Source organism: Crocodylus siamensis, chromosome 9 (assembly GCF_052110815.1).
Source record: "Crocodylus siamensis isolate JL-2025a chromosome 9, ASM5211081v1, whole genome shotgun sequence".
Classification (NCBI taxonomy): domain Eukaryota; kingdom Metazoa; phylum Chordata; order Crocodylia; family Crocodylidae; genus Crocodylus; species Crocodylus siamensis.
In genome coordinates, this window is record NC_143403.1 from 39,631,895 (window position 1) to 39,651,021 (window position 19,127).

Below are 19,127 nucleotides of genomic sequence, written 5' to 3' on the forward strand. Positions count from 1 at the left end.
TCCTGGGTCCATTTTGATTCATGTTGGTCACTTTAGCCCTTTTAGCAGAACTCTACTGCATGGAGGTGACAAGGTACAGGTGGTTGTGCCAGTCTGTTAGTTGCTTGGAATGGCAACTTGCTAGCCACTTTATGTTTGCCATTTGTCCATAGTCAGCATTAAAACCTGCTTCCATCTGAACAGCTGTGGATACATCCAGCCATCAGGCACCTTGTAGCAGGTTTTAAGGAGATAGGTGCAGGCATTTCTGAGAAACTGCAACTCAAACTGCTAAAAGCAAAATTCACGTCGCTTGCCAGCAGCCGCTGCCTCCTGTCATCCTGCACAAATCTGGGAGCCCGCACCCCTGGGAGGGGTCTAGCAGCACTAGGAGGGCAGGTTGAGCTCTGTGGAGCAAACAGACCTGCTTGGAGCACAGCCCTAGCTCTCCCCACTGCCCACCCGCACTTCGAGCAGCTCCACCAGCCCCATGGAGCTCAGCCCGGCAGCAGGAGAGCCAGGGGTGGAGTCACTCGGAGCACAGCCCTGGCAAGCACAGCCTGGTGGCAGGAGGCTCCACAGCCCCATAGAGCTGAGCCTGGTGGTGGTGGGAGGCAGGGAAAAGGCACTGGCCAGGGCTGCGCTCCAAGCAGCTCCATCACTGGCTCTCCTGCAGCCTCCCGCCACCAGGCTGAGCTTCACAGGGCTGGCAGAGCCACTTGGAGCACAGCCTGGCAGTTGGAGTCTCCACAGCACCACGGAACTGAGCCTGGCAGCAGGAAGCGGCAGACAGCTGTGGCGGAGCTGCTTGAAGTGCGGCCCTGGCTCCAAGTACAGCCCTGGCCAGGGGCTCTCCCCCACCTCCTGCCATGCCAGGCTCAGCTCCATGGGCTGGCAGAGCCACCCAGAATGCAGCCCAGTGGCAGGAGGTGGAGGAGAGCCAGGTCTTGAGGCAACATGAGACCATTGCTCCTTGTTCTGTCATCTGCCATCACTGAGAACAGTCTTGTTCCAACCTCTTTAGAACCCCATTTCAGGGAGTTGAAGGCTGCTATTCAGCCTTCTCTTCTCCAGACTAAGGCCCATTCCCTCAGCCTTGTCTTATGAGAACTTATAAGCCTCAGCCCCTTAACCATTTTTGTTGCCCTAACCTGTACTCTCTCCAATTTTTTCACATCCTTTTGTTAGCGGAGGGGGGGTGGGGGGGGGCGCAGCAGCAGCAAAACTGGACACACTACTTCAGGTGTGACCGCACCAGTACTGAATATAGGGGAAGGATCACTTCCCTCAATCTGCTGGCAATGCAGCCCAGTAGGCTTAGCAACAAGAGCACACTGTTGACTCATATTCAGCTTATTGTCCACTGTAACCCCCAAATCCTTTTCTGCAGAGCTGCTGCCCAGCCAGTACCAGGGCATGGAATTGCTCCATCCTAAGGACTTCACACTTATCCTTATTGAACCTCATGAGATTTCTTTTGGTCCAATGCTCCAATTTCTCTAGGTCTCTCTGAATCCTAATCCTATTTTACAACGTATCTACCACTCCCCACAGCTTGGTGTCATCTGCAAATTTGCTGAGGGTGCACTCTATGTCATCTTCCAGGTGATGAGGATATTGAAGAAAACTGGTGCCAGGACTCACCCTGGAGGCATTTCACTTGATACCAGCTGTCAGGTAGACATTGAGCTGTTGACTACAACCCTCTGAGCCTGATGATCCAGCTAGTTTTCTATCCACATTACAGACCCTTCATCTAAATCATATTTTCTTACCTTGCTTGCGAAAACGTTGTGGATGTCATTTAATCAGTATCATTTGATACTTATACAAGTGTTATCAGTCCTACGCCCTATGGCTTAGACTACTGATGCCAGACTCAGGTGGATGGAGAGCATAAAATGGCTTGCAAGTCATCGTGCATGGCAATTTACACCTGGACAGACACCTGGTGAGGGATATCTCTGGGCAGCAGAGTTCTGTGGTGGGGGCCACAGTGGCTGCTCAGGGTTCAGGAGGGGCCAGGATTAGGCTCACAGTGGTGCACTGTTGGATACCTGGAGAATCAATCGGTTCTGCTGATCCACAGTATCATCGGACAACTGTTCAGACACCCTTTATGATACAACAGGACAATGTTAATATGTTTTGTTCTGTGAACCTTTTCTCCTGTGATAAAGGCTATATCTGTTTGTAGTGTAAATGACATCTGAGGGTGCTTCAGAAACGTATTCTAGGCTTCAAAAAAATGACTTCACCACCACAGAAAAGTAAAACAGTGTTTTATCACACCTAACCATCTATTTATACTCAATACTTTCGCTAGAGTGGGAAGTCCAACTTATTTTTTCAAGTCTCTGTTTCTCCTCTCCCTAAATTTCTCTAATTTCACCCATGGAAATAGATTAACTATGTTAACTCCATAATTAAAATATTTAACTTCCTCCCCTATTATTATTCCCCAAAGAATAAAGATCATGGGTCATTTGATTTGTAACCTCTAGCAGCTAATGCCACCAAAATGTCTTGCACTATGAAAAAAATCAATACTGTATTTACTTAAGATGAGGTTTCTTTCCCCATTTAACATTGAGGGGAAAAAAAGCCCACCATCTCAGAATCGCATACTGGTGAGGGAGGGAGGGAGGGAGGGGAAAAGAGTTGATGTGGCTTGGCCTCCAGCCCCTTCTTGGGAGTCAGGGCTAAAGCCACAACTGCTGCCTGCACTGCCCCCTCCCCTTACCGTGGCTCTGCAATATCAAGTTCCAGTCATGCTGCAGCCTAGGGCACTAAGCATGTGCCCAATCTAGAATGCAGACAAAGCCTGCCATTGCAGAGCAGAGGCTCTGGGTGGAGCAGGGAAAACAGAGGTTGGGGGGAGGGGAGGGCATGGGGCAGATGTGGCAGGGCCAAGCTACTTTACCTCCCCACTGCTCTACCCCCTGCAGTGGTAGAAGGGATGAATTCAAAACCACCCTCTAATAAATTAGATTCTATTCATGGAAAATTATAACAAAAATTTATAAAATTTTCCCCATGTATAGAATCTAATTATGGGGGAGAGGTCACGTTAAAATTCAAGTAAATGTAATAGTTGGATCAGAAGTGGTCTCAAAAGTTTCAGAAGTATTCAGGGAAGTACTGGAGCTTTCCCAAATGTTTGAATTCTCATAGCGCTGCAAGAAGATTTTCTGCATACTAACTCATGACAGCATGAAATCTACCAAAGCAGTGACTTGTAGTCTGTGGCTTATAGTAATGGCAGGCTTCTGCTGAAAATTCCCAAAATAACATAATTGTAAGACAGCAAGTCCAACTTCAGATTAAAAATAAGCAGAACCATTTTCAAATTATATTACGTAGAACTAAGGAGTTTGTAAATAGGGTGTTAAAACTAATGAAAAACTGGGCAAAAAACTTAGGTTTAGAAAGACAACTTTTACAGAACTCAAGGACAAAAAAAAAAAAAAAAATTATCCTTACTTTTTTTAGTCCTTTACAAACTGTGGGTATTCCCTGCTACAATGTTTAGTTGCAAAGCCTGTGGTATATCTGTAATTTTCTATTTTTCCTAGCTTGAGCAGTAGAGATACATACATGTAATAAAAGTAACTTTGTGAAAAGTTTTTTTTGCATATGTAGCAAAGAAAAATGAAATTTTCATAAATGGAATTTTACCCTGCATCCTTCCTCTGCATATAAAAGCATCAAATCATTTAACAATGCAGTTAATTATCAAGTTCAGTTTCTAAAAACTGAATTAAAACAATGTGGTACTGCAATTCATTCTTTAAAGCAAAATTACTCCAACATTACTAGATAGCAAGTCAAGCTTCAAAACTACAAGAATTCTACTATTGCCACCAGAATGCAACACTCTGAACACCCAGATTGTCTCTACTAGGATCTTAAATCACAAGTTAAGAAATTAGAGGGAAAACAGTACTTCAGACTGCACAACAGCAGACTGAAGCAACAACAAAAAGTCTCCTTACCGCCTGCTGGCAGTTCAGCCCAACACTCCCCTTCTCCCCACGCACAACTTTCATCAGGCAATGCAAAGTACGCCCTTTCCGATGCAGCCCTGAGCAGTGGTGCTCAATCTCGCCTCGGCAGCTGAGGATGATCTCTGGGCTGAGTGAAAAGTCTTCCATTAGCATGCGCCGGTAATCCAACATTTCACCCTGGCACTCACTGCTCACCTGCCGACCTAGGCCAAATGAGAAAGAGATAAGTTAGTATTAAAATTTAGTGAAGTTATTTGGTAATGCCAGGAGCGTTTGTGAAGAAAAACATTTCATACACTGAAGAACCAAGAATATTACCTGCATTTTGTACAATATTGGACACTAAGATGTATATACAAATTACTGAATACACCTGATTGATCCACAAGTCTCCAGTTACTATCGACAACAGACCAAATTGCTAAAGGCACTTCAGATCAACAACTGCTTGAAATATAAAATTCTTTATTTCAAGAATGTTTTTATACCAAAATGGAATATTCCTTTTGGATAGGAATATTCCTTTTTGGACTCTTATCGTTAAAGAGAGGCCCTTGATATAATACAATTAGAGACCAGACCTCATAGATTTCTGATCTCATAGTACGTTATCTACTCTTCATACATTCAAACCATCATTTTCAAAGAAATGGAGCAAGTTGCAGCAATTTAGAAGCTTTATACGAAACTGAGGAAAGTGTATTTTAGCACATCCAGGGCCACGCACCCCCGAAGAAGAGCCCGACAGCCACCCAGCCCACAGCCCTCCCAGAGGGCATGGAGCAGCAAGAGGTGCCCTGCCCTCCACCCAACCATTCTCATTGCAGCTGGCACTGTTTGCTCCCGGGGCCACTGCAGCATGGGCTAGAGTGAGTGCGGACAAGCTGCACTGCGTCCTGCGCTGCCCAGGATTCTGTTTGCTACCACTCCCCCCAGCCCCTGCTGCAGCAGCCCTGGAAGCAGCCGACACCAGCTGCCTGCAGCACGGAATGGTGCAGCCCAGAAGCTGGGGTGAGTGGGGACAGGCAGTGCCCAGGCACAGGGGAGGACAGGCAGAGCACAGTGTAGCCCTGGGAATGGCACCCCTCTCCATGCCCCTCCCCTAGTCCCTGCCTTACTCCCTCCCTCACCACCTTGGGAACCTATCCCTATTTGTTACTTTATAAAACGGGTTCGCTTTATGCGAGGGAAGCCTGTATAGCCTATGTCCCTGAATTTCTCCAAATCGATTTGGAGGCTTCCGATTCAATTTGGACCTCTTAACAGGTCATCCGTTTCAATTCAGATTCTGAGATTCAGCCGCTGGATCTCCTCCAAATTGAATCGGCTACTGAAGCTTCACACAGCCCTATTGATTAAGTCTCATCTGGAGTACTGTGGGCAGTTCTGGGCTCCACATTTAAAAAAGAATATGGATAAGTTAGAGAGGGTCCAGAGGCAGGCAAGAAAAATGATCGAGGACTTGGAAAGCAAGTCATACAAGAACAGGCTGAAGGAGCTAGGCATGTTCGGCTTGTGGAAAAGGTGCTTAAGAGGGGACATGGCAGCAGTCTTTAAATACTTGAAGGGCTGCCATAAAGAGGAGGAAAAGCACCTTTTCTTTCTTGCCGCAGAAAAAAAAACCCTTCACAGTGAGAATAGTGAGGCAATGGGATAGACTGCCTAGGGAAATTGTGGACTCTTCATCATTGGAGGTGTTCAAGAAGAGGTTGGACAGCCACTAGTTGGGGATGATCTAAGAGGTGCAGCTATGCTTATTTTCTACCATGGGTATTTCCCACGCTTCTGCGCTTTGCTTGTTGCTCACACCCTGCCTCCTTTTCTGCTGTATGTGTCAGGCTGTTTTTAAGCCTTTCCAGAGACACTGGATGTTTGGCTACAAGGGAAGGCTGGGAACAGAGAGTTTCTTGCTAGAAGGCCTTGCCCCTGGGTTCATGGTCAGGTCAACTGCCATATTTGGGGTCAGGAGGTAATTTTACCCCATGGTCAGATTGGTACAGACCGTGGGGGTTTTTTTGTTTTTGTTTTTTACTTTGCTCTGTAGCAGGAGGCATGGTCTTCTACCCAGGACCTCTTGAGCATGCACTGACAACATTTTATAGAAGCAGGACATTGACTGCCATCATTCCTGTGCTTTACCTGGGGCAGGTTAAGGTGTAAGGGCTGTTGTGTCAGGGTTGATTGTAGTCTTATGCAGTTTAGATTATGGGTGTACAGGATGATTTGGATAGGGATGATCCTGCTTCAGGCACAGGTCTGGGACCTCTTGAGGTCCTTTCCAGCCCTACTCCTCTATAACTTTAAGATGTGGGTGTAAGGTTGTTAAAGAGTACAATATCTACCCCCATTTTAGTTCAATCTTTAAATCTTCTAATGAGCAAGGCATGTTACCCAACTCTAAATCCCTCTCACCTCTGTGTACAGCAGACTCCAAACACATCAGCAGGTAGGAAAGTCTGGCTTCTCGAGATCGGGGAAGATTCTCCACATTACAGCGGTACTTCTTCAGATCACTTTTGCAGGACTTTGCTAATGAGTAGCTGACTTTATAATCTTGGGCTATTAGCTTCTGACGGGTTGTCAGAGCATCACGACACTGAGGAAAATAAAAATCAACACAATCTTCACTATATTGCTACGAAGTGAAACTTTTACTATAGTTAAGTTTGACAAATCTTTTCAGTTTAGAAAATGGCTAAACGCTCTAAACACAAACAAGCTTCCTAGGGTTGCTCTGAAATTTGATGAATCTCTGGGTGGCACAGGGTATGGATATTGAACCAAAGTTTGAGATCAGTGGAGCAAGGGGTAACCACATATTAGGAGGACAAATTCTCCACTTCTGCACATTACAATTTTTTTTTTTTTTAATTTCAAAGAAATAATCCAAGTAAAACAGATAATTCAGAAAATGATCAAACTTATTAAAAAATAAAACAATATTCATATGAAAGTGTATCTGGAGAGGGGTTGAGTGATTAGGAGATTGGAATAAGAGAATACAATAAAAGAGCTTGACTGCAATGTGGGTAAAGGAAAGAAGAAGAATATGGACTATTATGTTCCCCAATTAAGTGCGGAGATCCAAGGTCTGATCTTCCCCTCTGTGCTCCCTACATCTGTACCATGATCAGAGGCTCTAAAGGCTGCAAATATAAAGCTCTGGAAATGGAGACATAGCGTCATAGTGCAAATCACTGTTTTTCACTAATACTTGTACCAAAGTGGTCTGCACTGTAGGGAAATGCCCATGTTGAAATACATTACATTATTTTAAGTCTAAATTGCCCTACATATAAAGAATGATTTCTCAAGAACTTAAAAAGGCAACATTGCTCATTAAATTTGAAGTGGGAGTATCCAAAGGACAGGAGAGGTATTTGATGATCTCTTTACTTGATCCAGCCTCTGCATTTTCCAGCTTTTGCTTCCATCATCTGGGAAAACCAACTCTAGCTCCATACTTAAAACAAAAAACAAACAAACAAAACAAACCTCTTAAACAAGCACAGTCTTCCCACAGAAGAGTGACTAACCAGAATTACACTACCAAATGCAGCTGTAAGTACTTGTCTCAATTTAAAGGGAGCTGTAAAGGTATTCAGGTGTATACCCAGGTGTATAGGGTCAATTAACAGAGAGTTACTGTAATGTTCAGAAGGAAAGAGGCAAAGTGTCTGTCCAATGGATGGAAAATCCTATGACTGCCGGGTGAGATGACTGCTCAGTCGAGATGCTTACTTTTTCACTCATAGATTCTTCAAACTTGTGGTTAAAGAGGCACTTGTACACACGACCCTCCCCAGCTTGTGTCTGAAACAGAATAGCGACATTAGCTCTTCAGGAGAAAATACCTTTTTCATGCTCACCAAAATATAACTGTATCATATGGAGCTCAAAGCCAATTTTTACATTACTAAACGCAATGCCCATTCATTATAGGAACAGCTAATACTTGTTAGTGTCACCATCTGATGTAACAGCTCTTTTTGTCAAGAAAAATGTTAAAGCTGAGTTATCCGTACCAACTCCTGCTTTCTGTTCTTTTTGCTAAGGAATAAACTGCATTAATGTAAAGGAATAGGATCTATATAGATCTCCTCCCCTGCTGCAACTGTCTACGCCAAGGTTCTGGTAGCAGAGCCTGTGATCCATCTCACCTGCTGTTAAACAGCTTAATGATAAAAGCAGGATCATAGAAAACTAAGGCTGGAAGGGACCACATGAAGTCATCTAGACCAGCTACCTGATCAAGGCAGGATCAGCCCTAACTAAATCATCCCATCTGAGGGGTCTCTGATGAAGCAAGCCCTCTGCTTACAAAAGCTTGCTGTACATCTGATTTAGTCTGAGATGCAAAACTTACTTTGCCTTCTGACTAACATGAATAACCATGCCTCTAAACCATCCTAGTCAGATGTCTGTCTAACCTGCTCTTGACAATTTCTAGGGGTGGAGATTCCACAACTTCTCCAGTTAATACAACCCAGTAGGCTGTTGGCTTTTCTTGCAAATAATTCACTGTTGGCTCATATTCACTGTAACCCCCATGTCCTTCCCTGCAGCACTACAATCCAGCCAGTGATTCTCCAGTCTGTATTTGTGCATGCAATCATTCTGTCCCAAGTGCAGGACCTTTCAGATGAGACTCGGCAAGAACAAGTGATAGACTGAAAACTGGTCTGCACTCTATCTAGGTCATTCTGGATCCTAGCCCTACCCTCCAGGGTGTCTGCAACTGACACCCAACTTAACGTCATGTGCAAATTTGCTAAGTGTGCACTCAATCCCATCACCCAAATCATTAATTAAGGTGTTAAATCATACCGGACACATGACACACCCCTAGGCAACCCCACTTGATACCTTATCCAAACTAAACATAGAACCACTGATGGCTACTGGTTGAGCACCATGATTCAACCAGTCATACATCCCCCTTACAGTATTTTCATCTAGTCTGTATTCCCATAGTATGAGAATGTCCTGGGAGACAGCATCAAACACCTTACTAAAGTTAAGGTACATCATATCCACTGCTCTCTCCCCATCCACAGAGCCGGTCACCTTATCATGGAAGGAAATTAAGTTAGGCCTGAGCTGTTCTTAGTGAATCCATGCAGGCTCTTCCTAATCACCTTTTTCTCCTCTGTCAGGATCTGGTCCTGAACCCTAACCTGGAGATTCAGAGACTGAGCACCAGCTTAGTCTTTCACCAGGCCTCGAACACAACAAAGGTAGACTGGCAGAGAGAGGCCACACTGGGAAAAAGCCTCCTACTGCTGGTCCAATTGGCTCAGGGCTCCCAGATGCTAAATGAATCCTCCCACCTATATATGGGATCCTGTTCCTTGTGGAAGCTGTCTGAACAAGGCCCTTTTTATTCTTAGACTATACTGATGTTTCCATGCTCCTGTGTCCCAGTTCCAAATTGGATCACCCGCATTGTTGGCTCTGCTTGGACTTTGGCCTCTGCCTCAAACTGGACCATTTGACCATTTGAAACTCATCTCTCCCAAGTACCTGACCCAGCCTGCTCTCTGATTTTGCCTTGCTTGTTGCTTCTGCTTTGACTTGGACTCTGACACTGGCTTCGATCCTGCCATCCCTTGGACCATTGGCTCAAGTTAGCCACCAGGCAGACAGCCCATGCCTCAGCGCATGACAACCTCTAGGTGCTTCACAATAGATTCCTTTAGCCCTGCTTCATGATCTTTCCAGGTATCAAGATCAGACTAACTGGTCTGTACTTCCCCAGATCCTCTTTCTTCCCAGTCTTAAAGACAAACAGTATATTTGCCTCCTTTTCCAATCATCTAGGACCTCCAGTTTCTCAAAGACAACAGCCAATGGCTTTGAAATTAAATCTCACTCAATTCCTTCAGTATCCTAGGCTGTATCCCATCTGGCCCTGTTGACTTGAAAACAGCTAGCTTCTTTAAGCAATCCCTAACCTGTTCTTCCACTGCTCTACGCTCTCTTTTTCTCTTTCTCCATCTTTGCTGCTAACTACACTCATGATCTGGCTGCTGACCTTATTCATAAAGGCTGAGGTAAAAAAGTTAAATACTTCCATCTGTAACTAGGTTGTCTTTTGCATTTAGAACCACGCTTTCCTTAATTTTCCTCTTACTTGATATACTTATAGAATCTATTTTTATTGCCTTATGCCACCTGCCAGTTGCACCTCAAATTATGCCTTGGTCTTCCCAATTTTCTTGCTGCATGCCCATACAATATCCTTGTACCTTTCCTGGTAATATGACCAAGTTCCCACTTTTTGTAGGATTCCTTTTTGAGTTTCAATGCATTGAAGAGATCACTGCCACTCAGGCTAGTCTCTTGTTGCATTTCCCATTCTTCTGTTGTAGAAGATGCAGGTAATTTGCATTAACCTTGTGATAAACATGAGCCAGCAGTGTAATGAAGCCATCAACAAAGCCAATCGCACCTTGTTGTGCATTACCAGATTGAGAGAGGTGATGCCCCCTTTTATGCAGCATTGGTCAGGCCACAGTTGAAGTACTGTGACCAGTTTGGGGTGCTGCACTTCAAGAGGGACACAGAGAATCTGGAGAGGGTTCAGAGGAGGGCCACTGGCATGATTAGTGGCCTCTGTGAAAAATCATATGAAGGGAGGTTGAAGGATCTGGATCTCTTCAGCCTTCACAAAAGACATCTGAGGGGAGACCTTGTAGCCTCCTACAAGTTTATCAAGGCAGGAAAACAGGGAATTGGAGATGTGCTATTTACCAGAGCACCCCTAGGAGTAACTAGGAATAATGGGTGCAAACTAGTAGACAGTAGATTCAGGTTAGACATTAAGAAGTAATTTTTTATTTATTTATTTTTTTACAATAAGGGTGGCCAGAATCTGGAATGGGTTTACAACAGAAGTGGTACTACCACCTAACTTGGAGGTCTTCAAGAGGAGGCTTGACAGACATCTGGCTGGGGTCATCTGACCTCAGTCCTCTTTCCTGCCAGGTGAAGGGGGTCTAACATGATGATCCTTTGTGGTCCTTTCCGACTTTACATTTTATGAATGAAGACTCTTTCCCTCCTTCCTATCCATTTTGAGGAACTTCTCATAAAAACCTGTAGGTGTTCTTGGTGCCAAAGATTAGCTAAAATTAAGCCTAAAAAAGCAATATGAAGCATACTACTAAACCACAGTACTAAATAAAAACCAAACTCTTTCACAGAGATAATGAACAGCTCACCTCCAAATTCTGACAGTGGAGAAGGGCAGTGCTCATCAGTGCAAGCTATATTCTTTTCACCAACCTCTTCAAAGCAGCTTGTTTACAGGTTGCATTTTTAAAAGATAAATGAAGGATATACAACAGGGGCACCACTGAATACTGTTTTCTGTAGTAAAGTTTGTTCAGGCTCTTTTTCAGCCCTTTACTTCTTGTTAAGGCCCCCTTTGGGGGAGGGGGGAATAAAAGGGGAGGGAGGGACTAACATTTGAAGCAACTCACATTTTCACAGAAGCGTTCTCGGTCATCTCGGCATGCAAAGTACAGGTGTCTGTCCAAGTGGAAGTCATCAGAAGAGAGTTCAGCCACGCGAAGAATTGCTTTCTTACAACGATCGGAAACCTGAACTCTACCATCCGTCTCTTCTGCCTCTTTTACCAAGCCTTTTTCCAAGCAGGCCACCACTTCTCCTTGTGAGTGGGCATCCTGTACAATGAACATAGTGTATCAAAATCTTCACTCAATGGGTGTTTGAGCTCCATTACTACAAACAACCACCACCAAAACTAAATGATGTTCAAAAAACGTACCTACATTCAAAGATGGAAGCTTATTTCAGACAAGTATTCTGCCCCTGCACACAGATGAAGGGCAGAAGCAATGAATCACAAACTCTAGAAATGGTTCATCTTGAAATTTGTGAGCTGACTACAAGCTGACTCAGATGCCAAGAAAGGGCCAGTGAAGCAAAATTAAACTGCAAAAGAAATCTGTTGTGTGCTCCCTGCTTTTCTCTCTTTGCAGCCCAACTGCCTTGAACAATATCTCATATAGTGCATATTCACTTAGTGCCACTGGCTCAGAGCTTTGACTCTGTAATGCTTCTGGAATTGTTTAATAAGCTTTAAAGTATTATCATCATTTAGATCCTTCTTAGAGCACTTTACCAAAATGGCCAAATTATCTTTAATCTCCTTTAACCATAGCAACAAGCAGCACTGTTGCATGAAGAGAACATTTTTTGGTGAGGGGAGGGATTACAGCTACTTCAAGCTGAAGAACCGTTCGTGCTAGTCAACAATAATTACAACGTTAAGAGCTTGCAAAGGAGCTGTAACCAACAGAGTATTCTCAACATTAATCCTTCTACTGCAGGGGTTGGGGGGGGGGGGGCGGGAAAAAAAAAATCCCAATGCTACACTGAATCTCTGAAGTTCTGCAGGATTAGCTTAGAACTGATTAACAGGCATTCATGCCTCAATATCCCATAAGAGTGACAGAAACCTGTAGCTAACTTTGTATCATAAGCAATGACAGCAAGTGACCGGAGCACAGCTGCCCCCTTCCATAGAATGGCACAAGCTGTATTGCTTCCATTCAGCTAAAGATAATATTCTGGTGCTGATTAGTCAAAGCACGTCTCTCAGTTTTCAACCTTTTTTCATTTGCAGATTCCTAAAAAAAAAAAATCCCGAATGGAGGTGCGGATCTCTCCAAATTGTAAGTGTGGGTCTGCGGATCCCAGGTTGAAATCCACTGTTCTAGGCACATGTAAAAAGTTAAATGAAAGGTATGCAAGTTTCCTGGCACACTACAAAAGGTATTTTCAAAATCAGCCTTGTTCATTTTTATCAGGACCTCATCAAGGCAGGGGAGGGAAGAAGGAATAGAGAACAGATCTATTACTAGAGGCCTCCCACATCAAACCCCCTTTCCTTCATTCTATGCACCCTGGTGTGCACCAGAGCTCCTACACACACACACACAGAGTTCATGCTCAGACCACTGCAGCTACTGTATCAGGGGGGTACACAGTGCATCATAGGAGACATTAGCAGGTAGCATAAAGCCAGGGGATATTTACATGCAGCTTCTGTTAGCTGGAAGGCGGCAGCAAAAGCTTTGTCACTCTAAGTTGGTTTTGTCCTGCTGGCAGAAAAAAGGGATTCTGTCACTACAGGGAAGATGTGAACATGGGTGCAATTAATTTTGCCAGAAAAGCTTGAATTTTTATGCAGAAAGGCATGAACATTGGCCCGAGTCTAAATCCCTCAGCCTGGCATAGTCCACTAAGATACTATTGTTAAATTTACAGTAATATTTGCAGACTCAATTTCTATATTTACTCAAATTCTAAAGATGAGGTGTTTTCCCCCTGCATTAACATGTAAAAAAAAAAAAAAAAAAAAAAAAAAAAAAAAAAAGCCAGTTGTCTTAGAATCAAGTTGGGGGAGGTGGGCAACTGCTGATTCTCAGGCTTCAGCCCTTACCAAAAAGTGTCAAGGCCACAGCTGCTGCAATGCAGAGCCACATGAGTCCACCTACACTCTGTTCATTATATTTGCACAAAAATTCTAAAGAAAAAAAATATAGATAAATTGCCAGCCATTTTTAAAATATCAGACAAAATTTGCTTTTATTTTGTGGGTGAAGGAGGAATCACTTTTCACCCTAAAGCAACACAGATCAAGGGAAAAAAAAGCCAGGCAGACTAGACCAGTGGTTCTCAATCTTTCTGGACATGAGGCATCCCCCTCACCAAACTTGAAGCGCCCCTTCATAGACTCTCTTAGTTTTGACTCTTTTTCAACTGCACAAAAATACTAGAACATGGATTATCTTGTGAATCATGCTTGTTAGCAATAATGCCGTGTACCTCACAGCACCCTTAAATAGATTTAAAGATACCCCAGTGTGTCATAAAAAACTCTGGTAAGAATCACTGGACTAGATAAACTGTCCCCTGCAGGACTGAACTATAGTCTATGATTCTGAAACTGCAGTTTTAGAAAAGACAATTTTAAGAAAGATCACCCTATCAGGGAAGGAAAACTTTCCCCTGGGGGTTGCTACAGGCCACTGAAGGGTTTAAGAGAGTGCCATATTTTAGTTATACTCTAAATCCTCTAGTTTTCCCATCCTTCTGAAGTCCTCACAGCTGGATTCGGAGCCTAAGACACTTGCATTTTCAGGCTAATACAGGACTGGAGGGGAGCACATTTTTCGCTGTTTGTTGTAGGGAAGGAGGGGGGCGACCCACCATTTCTAATATTGATCTATGGAATACAGACTATACAAAATTCAATCTGCATGTATAGTTTTTAAAAATCACATCTTCCATTTTAAAAAAAAAATATCTTGCTACAATATTTAATTTTATGGAATCCTTAAAATTCAGTGCTTTTTCTAATTACAGAGAAGGGGAAGGTAAGAGTAAAAAGCAATAAGACGAGAAGAATCAATGACTGGAGGAGAAAGTGTACAGTGGGAGAAATGGATAAGATAATATGACAGCTGCTACCACTGTATGCTTCTGTAGAAATACATGAAGTAAAATCTTTGCAACTTTAACTGTTCCCATTCAGAGTCAAAGTGCCAGTAATTTAGCATATCTGAGCATGCAGGATGAATATTACACTGTAACAGCTCCCCTGCTCTTCAAAATATTTAAAAAGGGGATAGTTGTCCATTGTCCAAGTGCCAGCAGAGTCCCACCATTTCTGTGGCTGTTCCTAGCCAGGAAAAACACAAGCTAATAAGTACCTAGCTGCATTCCTTTTGTTTGCTTACTGTCTTCCTGTTAATAGCTGCTTTCTAATTTAAGAGGGGGAGCACTACAGCAGGGGTTGTCAGCCAGGGGTACGCATACCCCTGGGGGTACTTTGAAAGGTCCCAGGGATACATGGGGGTGGGTAGGGATGGAGCACCACCATCTCACGCTGCTGCCAAACAGGAGCAGGGCCAGGGCAGGGCAAAAGCAGGGCCACATAGACACTGCACTGCCGTCATTCTGCCGCTCGCCATGCCTCCGCTTGACATCCAGCTACTCGCCTCCCTGCCTTCCCCAACCCCCACTCAGCATTGGGCCACTCACCACCCCCCTCCCCACCCCAGGGGTGCACTTACTAAGAAGGGGGCTGCTGTGGGTACACTTATTAAAATAGGTTGAAAACTCCTGTACTACAGGATCAGCTGAAGTGAACTTCTCACAAAAAAAGTGAAGATTTCTAACAAGCAAACAGTTCAGCTTCCCACCTCTGCTTTGCTTCTCATAACATTTTTTCATTTCTCCATTGTTGGATTTAACCTTTAACAGCTTACCATATTTACTCAAGTCCAAGATAAATTATTCCAATCCCTCCCCCACACCCAAGTGTAACACAGGGAAAAGCCTCCCCTTTTGGATTCAAGACATGGGGTGGGGGCAGGGTGCAGAGGGGAGGGCAGGCAGATGTTGCAGCTCCAACTCTGGTGCTGACCTGAGCTTACGGTCAGAGTCAAAACTGCACCAACCCTTGCCTCCTTTGCCTTCCATTTCTGCCCCCTGATCCTGCCACTTCAGACCTGCTCCAACCCAGAGCACATGGCTGCTCTGACCCCTGTCTAGCCACATGGCAGTCCTGGCAGTGGCAGCTTCAGCCTCAGCTGCAGAGTAGCCAAAGCCCAGTCAGGCAGATCCCAAAGTGACTGTGTGCTTGAATCCCCAGGCTGGAGGACAGCTGAAGCAGGGGGCAGGGCCACCAGGGTGTGCTGCTGGTGTGCAGACAGCAGCAGAGGCAAGTGTGTGTATGAACTTGGGGGGGGGACAACACAGGAACAGATGGACAGGGCCACTTAACTTCTTCACCATCAGCCCCCCAACCAACTTCCTCTCACCACTGCTACTTACCCCACTGCAGCAGTGGGAGAAATGAATTAAAGATGACCTCCCCACATAATCATACCCTATACATGGAAAATTATAACAAATGTATTAATTTTCCATGTATAGAACCTAATTATTGCAGGGTCATCTTGAATTCAAAGTTGTCTTTGTTTCAGGTAAATATGGTAATGTTTGAGTTTTCAGTGCTAGGAAGTATTAAGTTTAGTTTGTTTGAACTTACCACAAAACAAATTATGGAGTTACATATGGTGACAGAAGGATCATTATTACATTAGCTATGATGAAACAGAAAGGATGAGATAGTGCCTAGAATGTCTTCCCACTTCCTCTAGGTACCTTACCCCAAATTTGGTTTTTGTCTTATTTGAGTGGCTCATTAAGGGAAACAGAACTGAAACAGATACACCCTATACTGGATATTACCTCATATTTCCAATGAAAAAAGTGAGGCTGCTCAGGTTGATGAATTACTGCAAGGGCTGGAAGATGGAATGGAGACGAGACAGCCAAAGAGGAACAAACATTAAAAACCAAAACTGAGCATGTGCAGCTCTTCTATCTTAAAGTGAAAGGCGTGAAACAAAGTGACAGGGTTTATCTTAACTACTCTGAAATTAACCAAGGCAGAACAAAAGGATAAATTTTTATTTATATAAAAACTATAAAGTATTAATGATACCAGAAATCCCATAGTATCCATCAACAAAATGTTCCTTTTGCTTCTTGCAACAAGTGGCATGCCATGCAAATAAAAAGGTCAAATAAAAAAAGTAATCTGGACAACAAGACCACTCTACTTCATCTTGAATCAACTCCAAGAAACAAGATATGGGAAAAGACAGGCCACAACAGCAACTTCCTTGATAATCTTCCAATGTTAGGGATGGCAATACAGGCCAAAATTAGCCTGGCAACAGCTCTAGTCAAAGCTGGCTACAGGATTCATCCTATAAAGCCTTGGTTACCTACAAGTATGGTCAAAAGGACATAGTCTACCAGTTCAGACTGTGAGGGGATAGAAATCAAGACAAAAGTGGGTGGGTTAGCAGCAAATAACATTTTCCCCAGTATTCCAATAGAAACTTGGAGTACTAATAAAAACCCAAACAAATCATTAGCTAAATTATTACTTGAAATAAGAATACTGTTCTATTTACTTCTTTGAGCGTGTTACCATTTTCCAGCTTTGCTATTAAAGATTACTATACATAAAAGTCTGACAGTGGCACCTAAATTGTGAATGATCTTTGACCCTTTGAGGCCCCTCCCCACCGCAAATCCAATCTCAGCTGTCTTCTGAATACCTTTTCTCCAGGTCGAATACTGCCACATTTGAGAAAGTTGATATCAGCCTTGCAGTCTTCCATGAAGCCACAGATCAGACGGTAATCACTGAAGACTATGGCTGTCATTTTGGTGATATACTGATGACACTGGTATTCAGTGATGTTACCTCTGTGTTCCACCAGACAGGACACCAAATAGCCTCTTTTAACTGACTCCTCTGCACAATCTTTGATCTGCTCAAAGAAAAGAACGTGTTCAAATTTACACATCTTTTAATGTTGATTATCAAAAAAACTCAAAACACTGAGGAAGTTTCAGGAAATGAAAAGAAGCTACTTTTGGTCCTAGATATAAAAAGGATATCACAAGATTACCTAGGTAATTACAAGTCTTTCAGCCTGACCCTCAATCAGAAAAATGGGGAAATGGCTAATTTGAATGGCAGATAAGAATCAACAATTAAAAAAAAAATTAAAAATTGGATTTTTTAAAAAATTTAAGTCAGCATATTTTTTTAAAAAGCAACTTAATAAAAAAAAATCAAGTAAAAAACCATATAAAGATAAGTTTTAATTTATGTTAGAACTCAAAGATACAAAGAATAAGGATTATAACTTTATAACTATATACTATTTGAGACATTTATGTAACCTTTTTAGAAACATTTTATAAGTAGGTCACAAAAGACCACAGGCTATATTAGGGGCCCAATCTTATGGGGTTCCTAGAGGCTCCTCTATAGATTAGTAAAGATTAAAAATACAACCCCCCCCCCCCAAAAAAAACAAACCACCCTACCCTATAGGACTAAGTGCTCAGTCTAGAAGATCCCATTAAGCATCTCTGTGATGCTTAGTTTCAGTTCTCAAACTGTAAATTTGTGTCTTCAGAGATAACATCCTCATTAACAGCAACGTATGAAGATGAGAAATAACAGACTTGATTACCTACCCTCAGCCCTATTGTGTCTCTACAAGTTTGTGTGCACACAGTTAAGCCCTTCCCTCTATTCATTTAAACTTCTTGAAACTTTGCACTTTTAGAAAGAGGTTTGTTGGGGCTGGTATAGATCTGGACAAGGGGGAGGATTTTGGAGATCAATGTAAGGAGGAAGGGGCAGCGGAATTAAGAGAAACGTTTTGAGCAAACTATTCCAGAAGTCTTGAGGGATACATGTCTGAGTATAGAGTCTCCATTGATTTGAGAACTAGTGAGAGAATGGTACTGGTAGAAGGGGAAACCCAACATGGCACAAGGCTTGCAAGGCCATAAGAGACCTTGGTTGGGAATATTTTAATGAAGGTTAAACCAAACAACAAGAATGCACTTTTTGTGGAAAACAATGATTAAATTGAGACTTCCTGACTAGTGATTTAAATCACATCTTCCCTGCTAATTTGGGAACCTAATTAATACAAACCAGTGTGAGTTTACGATAAAAGCATCTTGCCACGCTAACTTGATATACCTTTTTCACATTGCAAGTTTGGCGAATAAATTCAATACCACCAATGCAAGAAAACAATATATTATGTCTGTATGGCCAAATATAAAGTCTTAACTAGGAACAATGAGTGTAGGCCATACTTGCATGATGGACTCTAGCCTGGAAAGCAGCGACTCCAAAAAAAGAACTCAGGGGTCTTATGGCTAAAACCAAAAAGCAGCAACATCATGGCTAAAATGCTAGCAACTGATCTTCACTAATGCCCCAGGAAGGGCAACATCAGCAGAGTTATATGGGAAGTAATACTACTGGAAACCATAAGAAAAACATTAATACAGACAGAGATTGGGAAGAGAAACAACAATCCATGTCACGAGTTATCTTTTGAAAGCAACGTAGATGCCATCATTAAAAGCAAAATCATTATACAGAAGCCATGATAACAGCTGGATGAAGTCACACAAGCAGATATGAAATTACTTCAATCTCAGTTTCCAGAATACACATGTATCTGCTTTACACTGCACACATTTAACCAC

The 19,127-nt window shown here is 43.0% G+C and overlaps 1 protein-coding gene across 2 annotated transcripts in view; it reads right to left on the reverse strand.

Annotated features, from left to right (window-relative positions):
• GLG1 (golgi glycoprotein 1) overlaps positions 1 to 19,127 on the reverse strand; it is a 105,160-nt gene that overhangs the window by 42,800 nt on the left and 43,233 nt on the right. For both annotated transcript variants that reach the window (XM_090062359.1, XM_090062360.1), the window contains exons 4-8: positions 17,159 to 17,374; positions 11,471 to 11,674; positions 7,728 to 7,799; positions 6,399 to 6,582; positions 3,975 to 4,189 (exon numbers count right to left, since the gene is read on the reverse strand). In XM_090062359.1, coding sequence (XP_089918485.1) covers positions 3,975 to 4,189; positions 6,399 to 6,582; positions 7,728 to 7,799; positions 11,471 to 11,674; positions 17,159 to 17,374 — 891 coding nt within the window. The remainder of the gene's footprint in view (positions 1 to 3,974; positions 4,190 to 6,398; positions 6,583 to 7,727; positions 7,800 to 11,470; positions 11,675 to 17,158; positions 17,375 to 19,127) is intronic.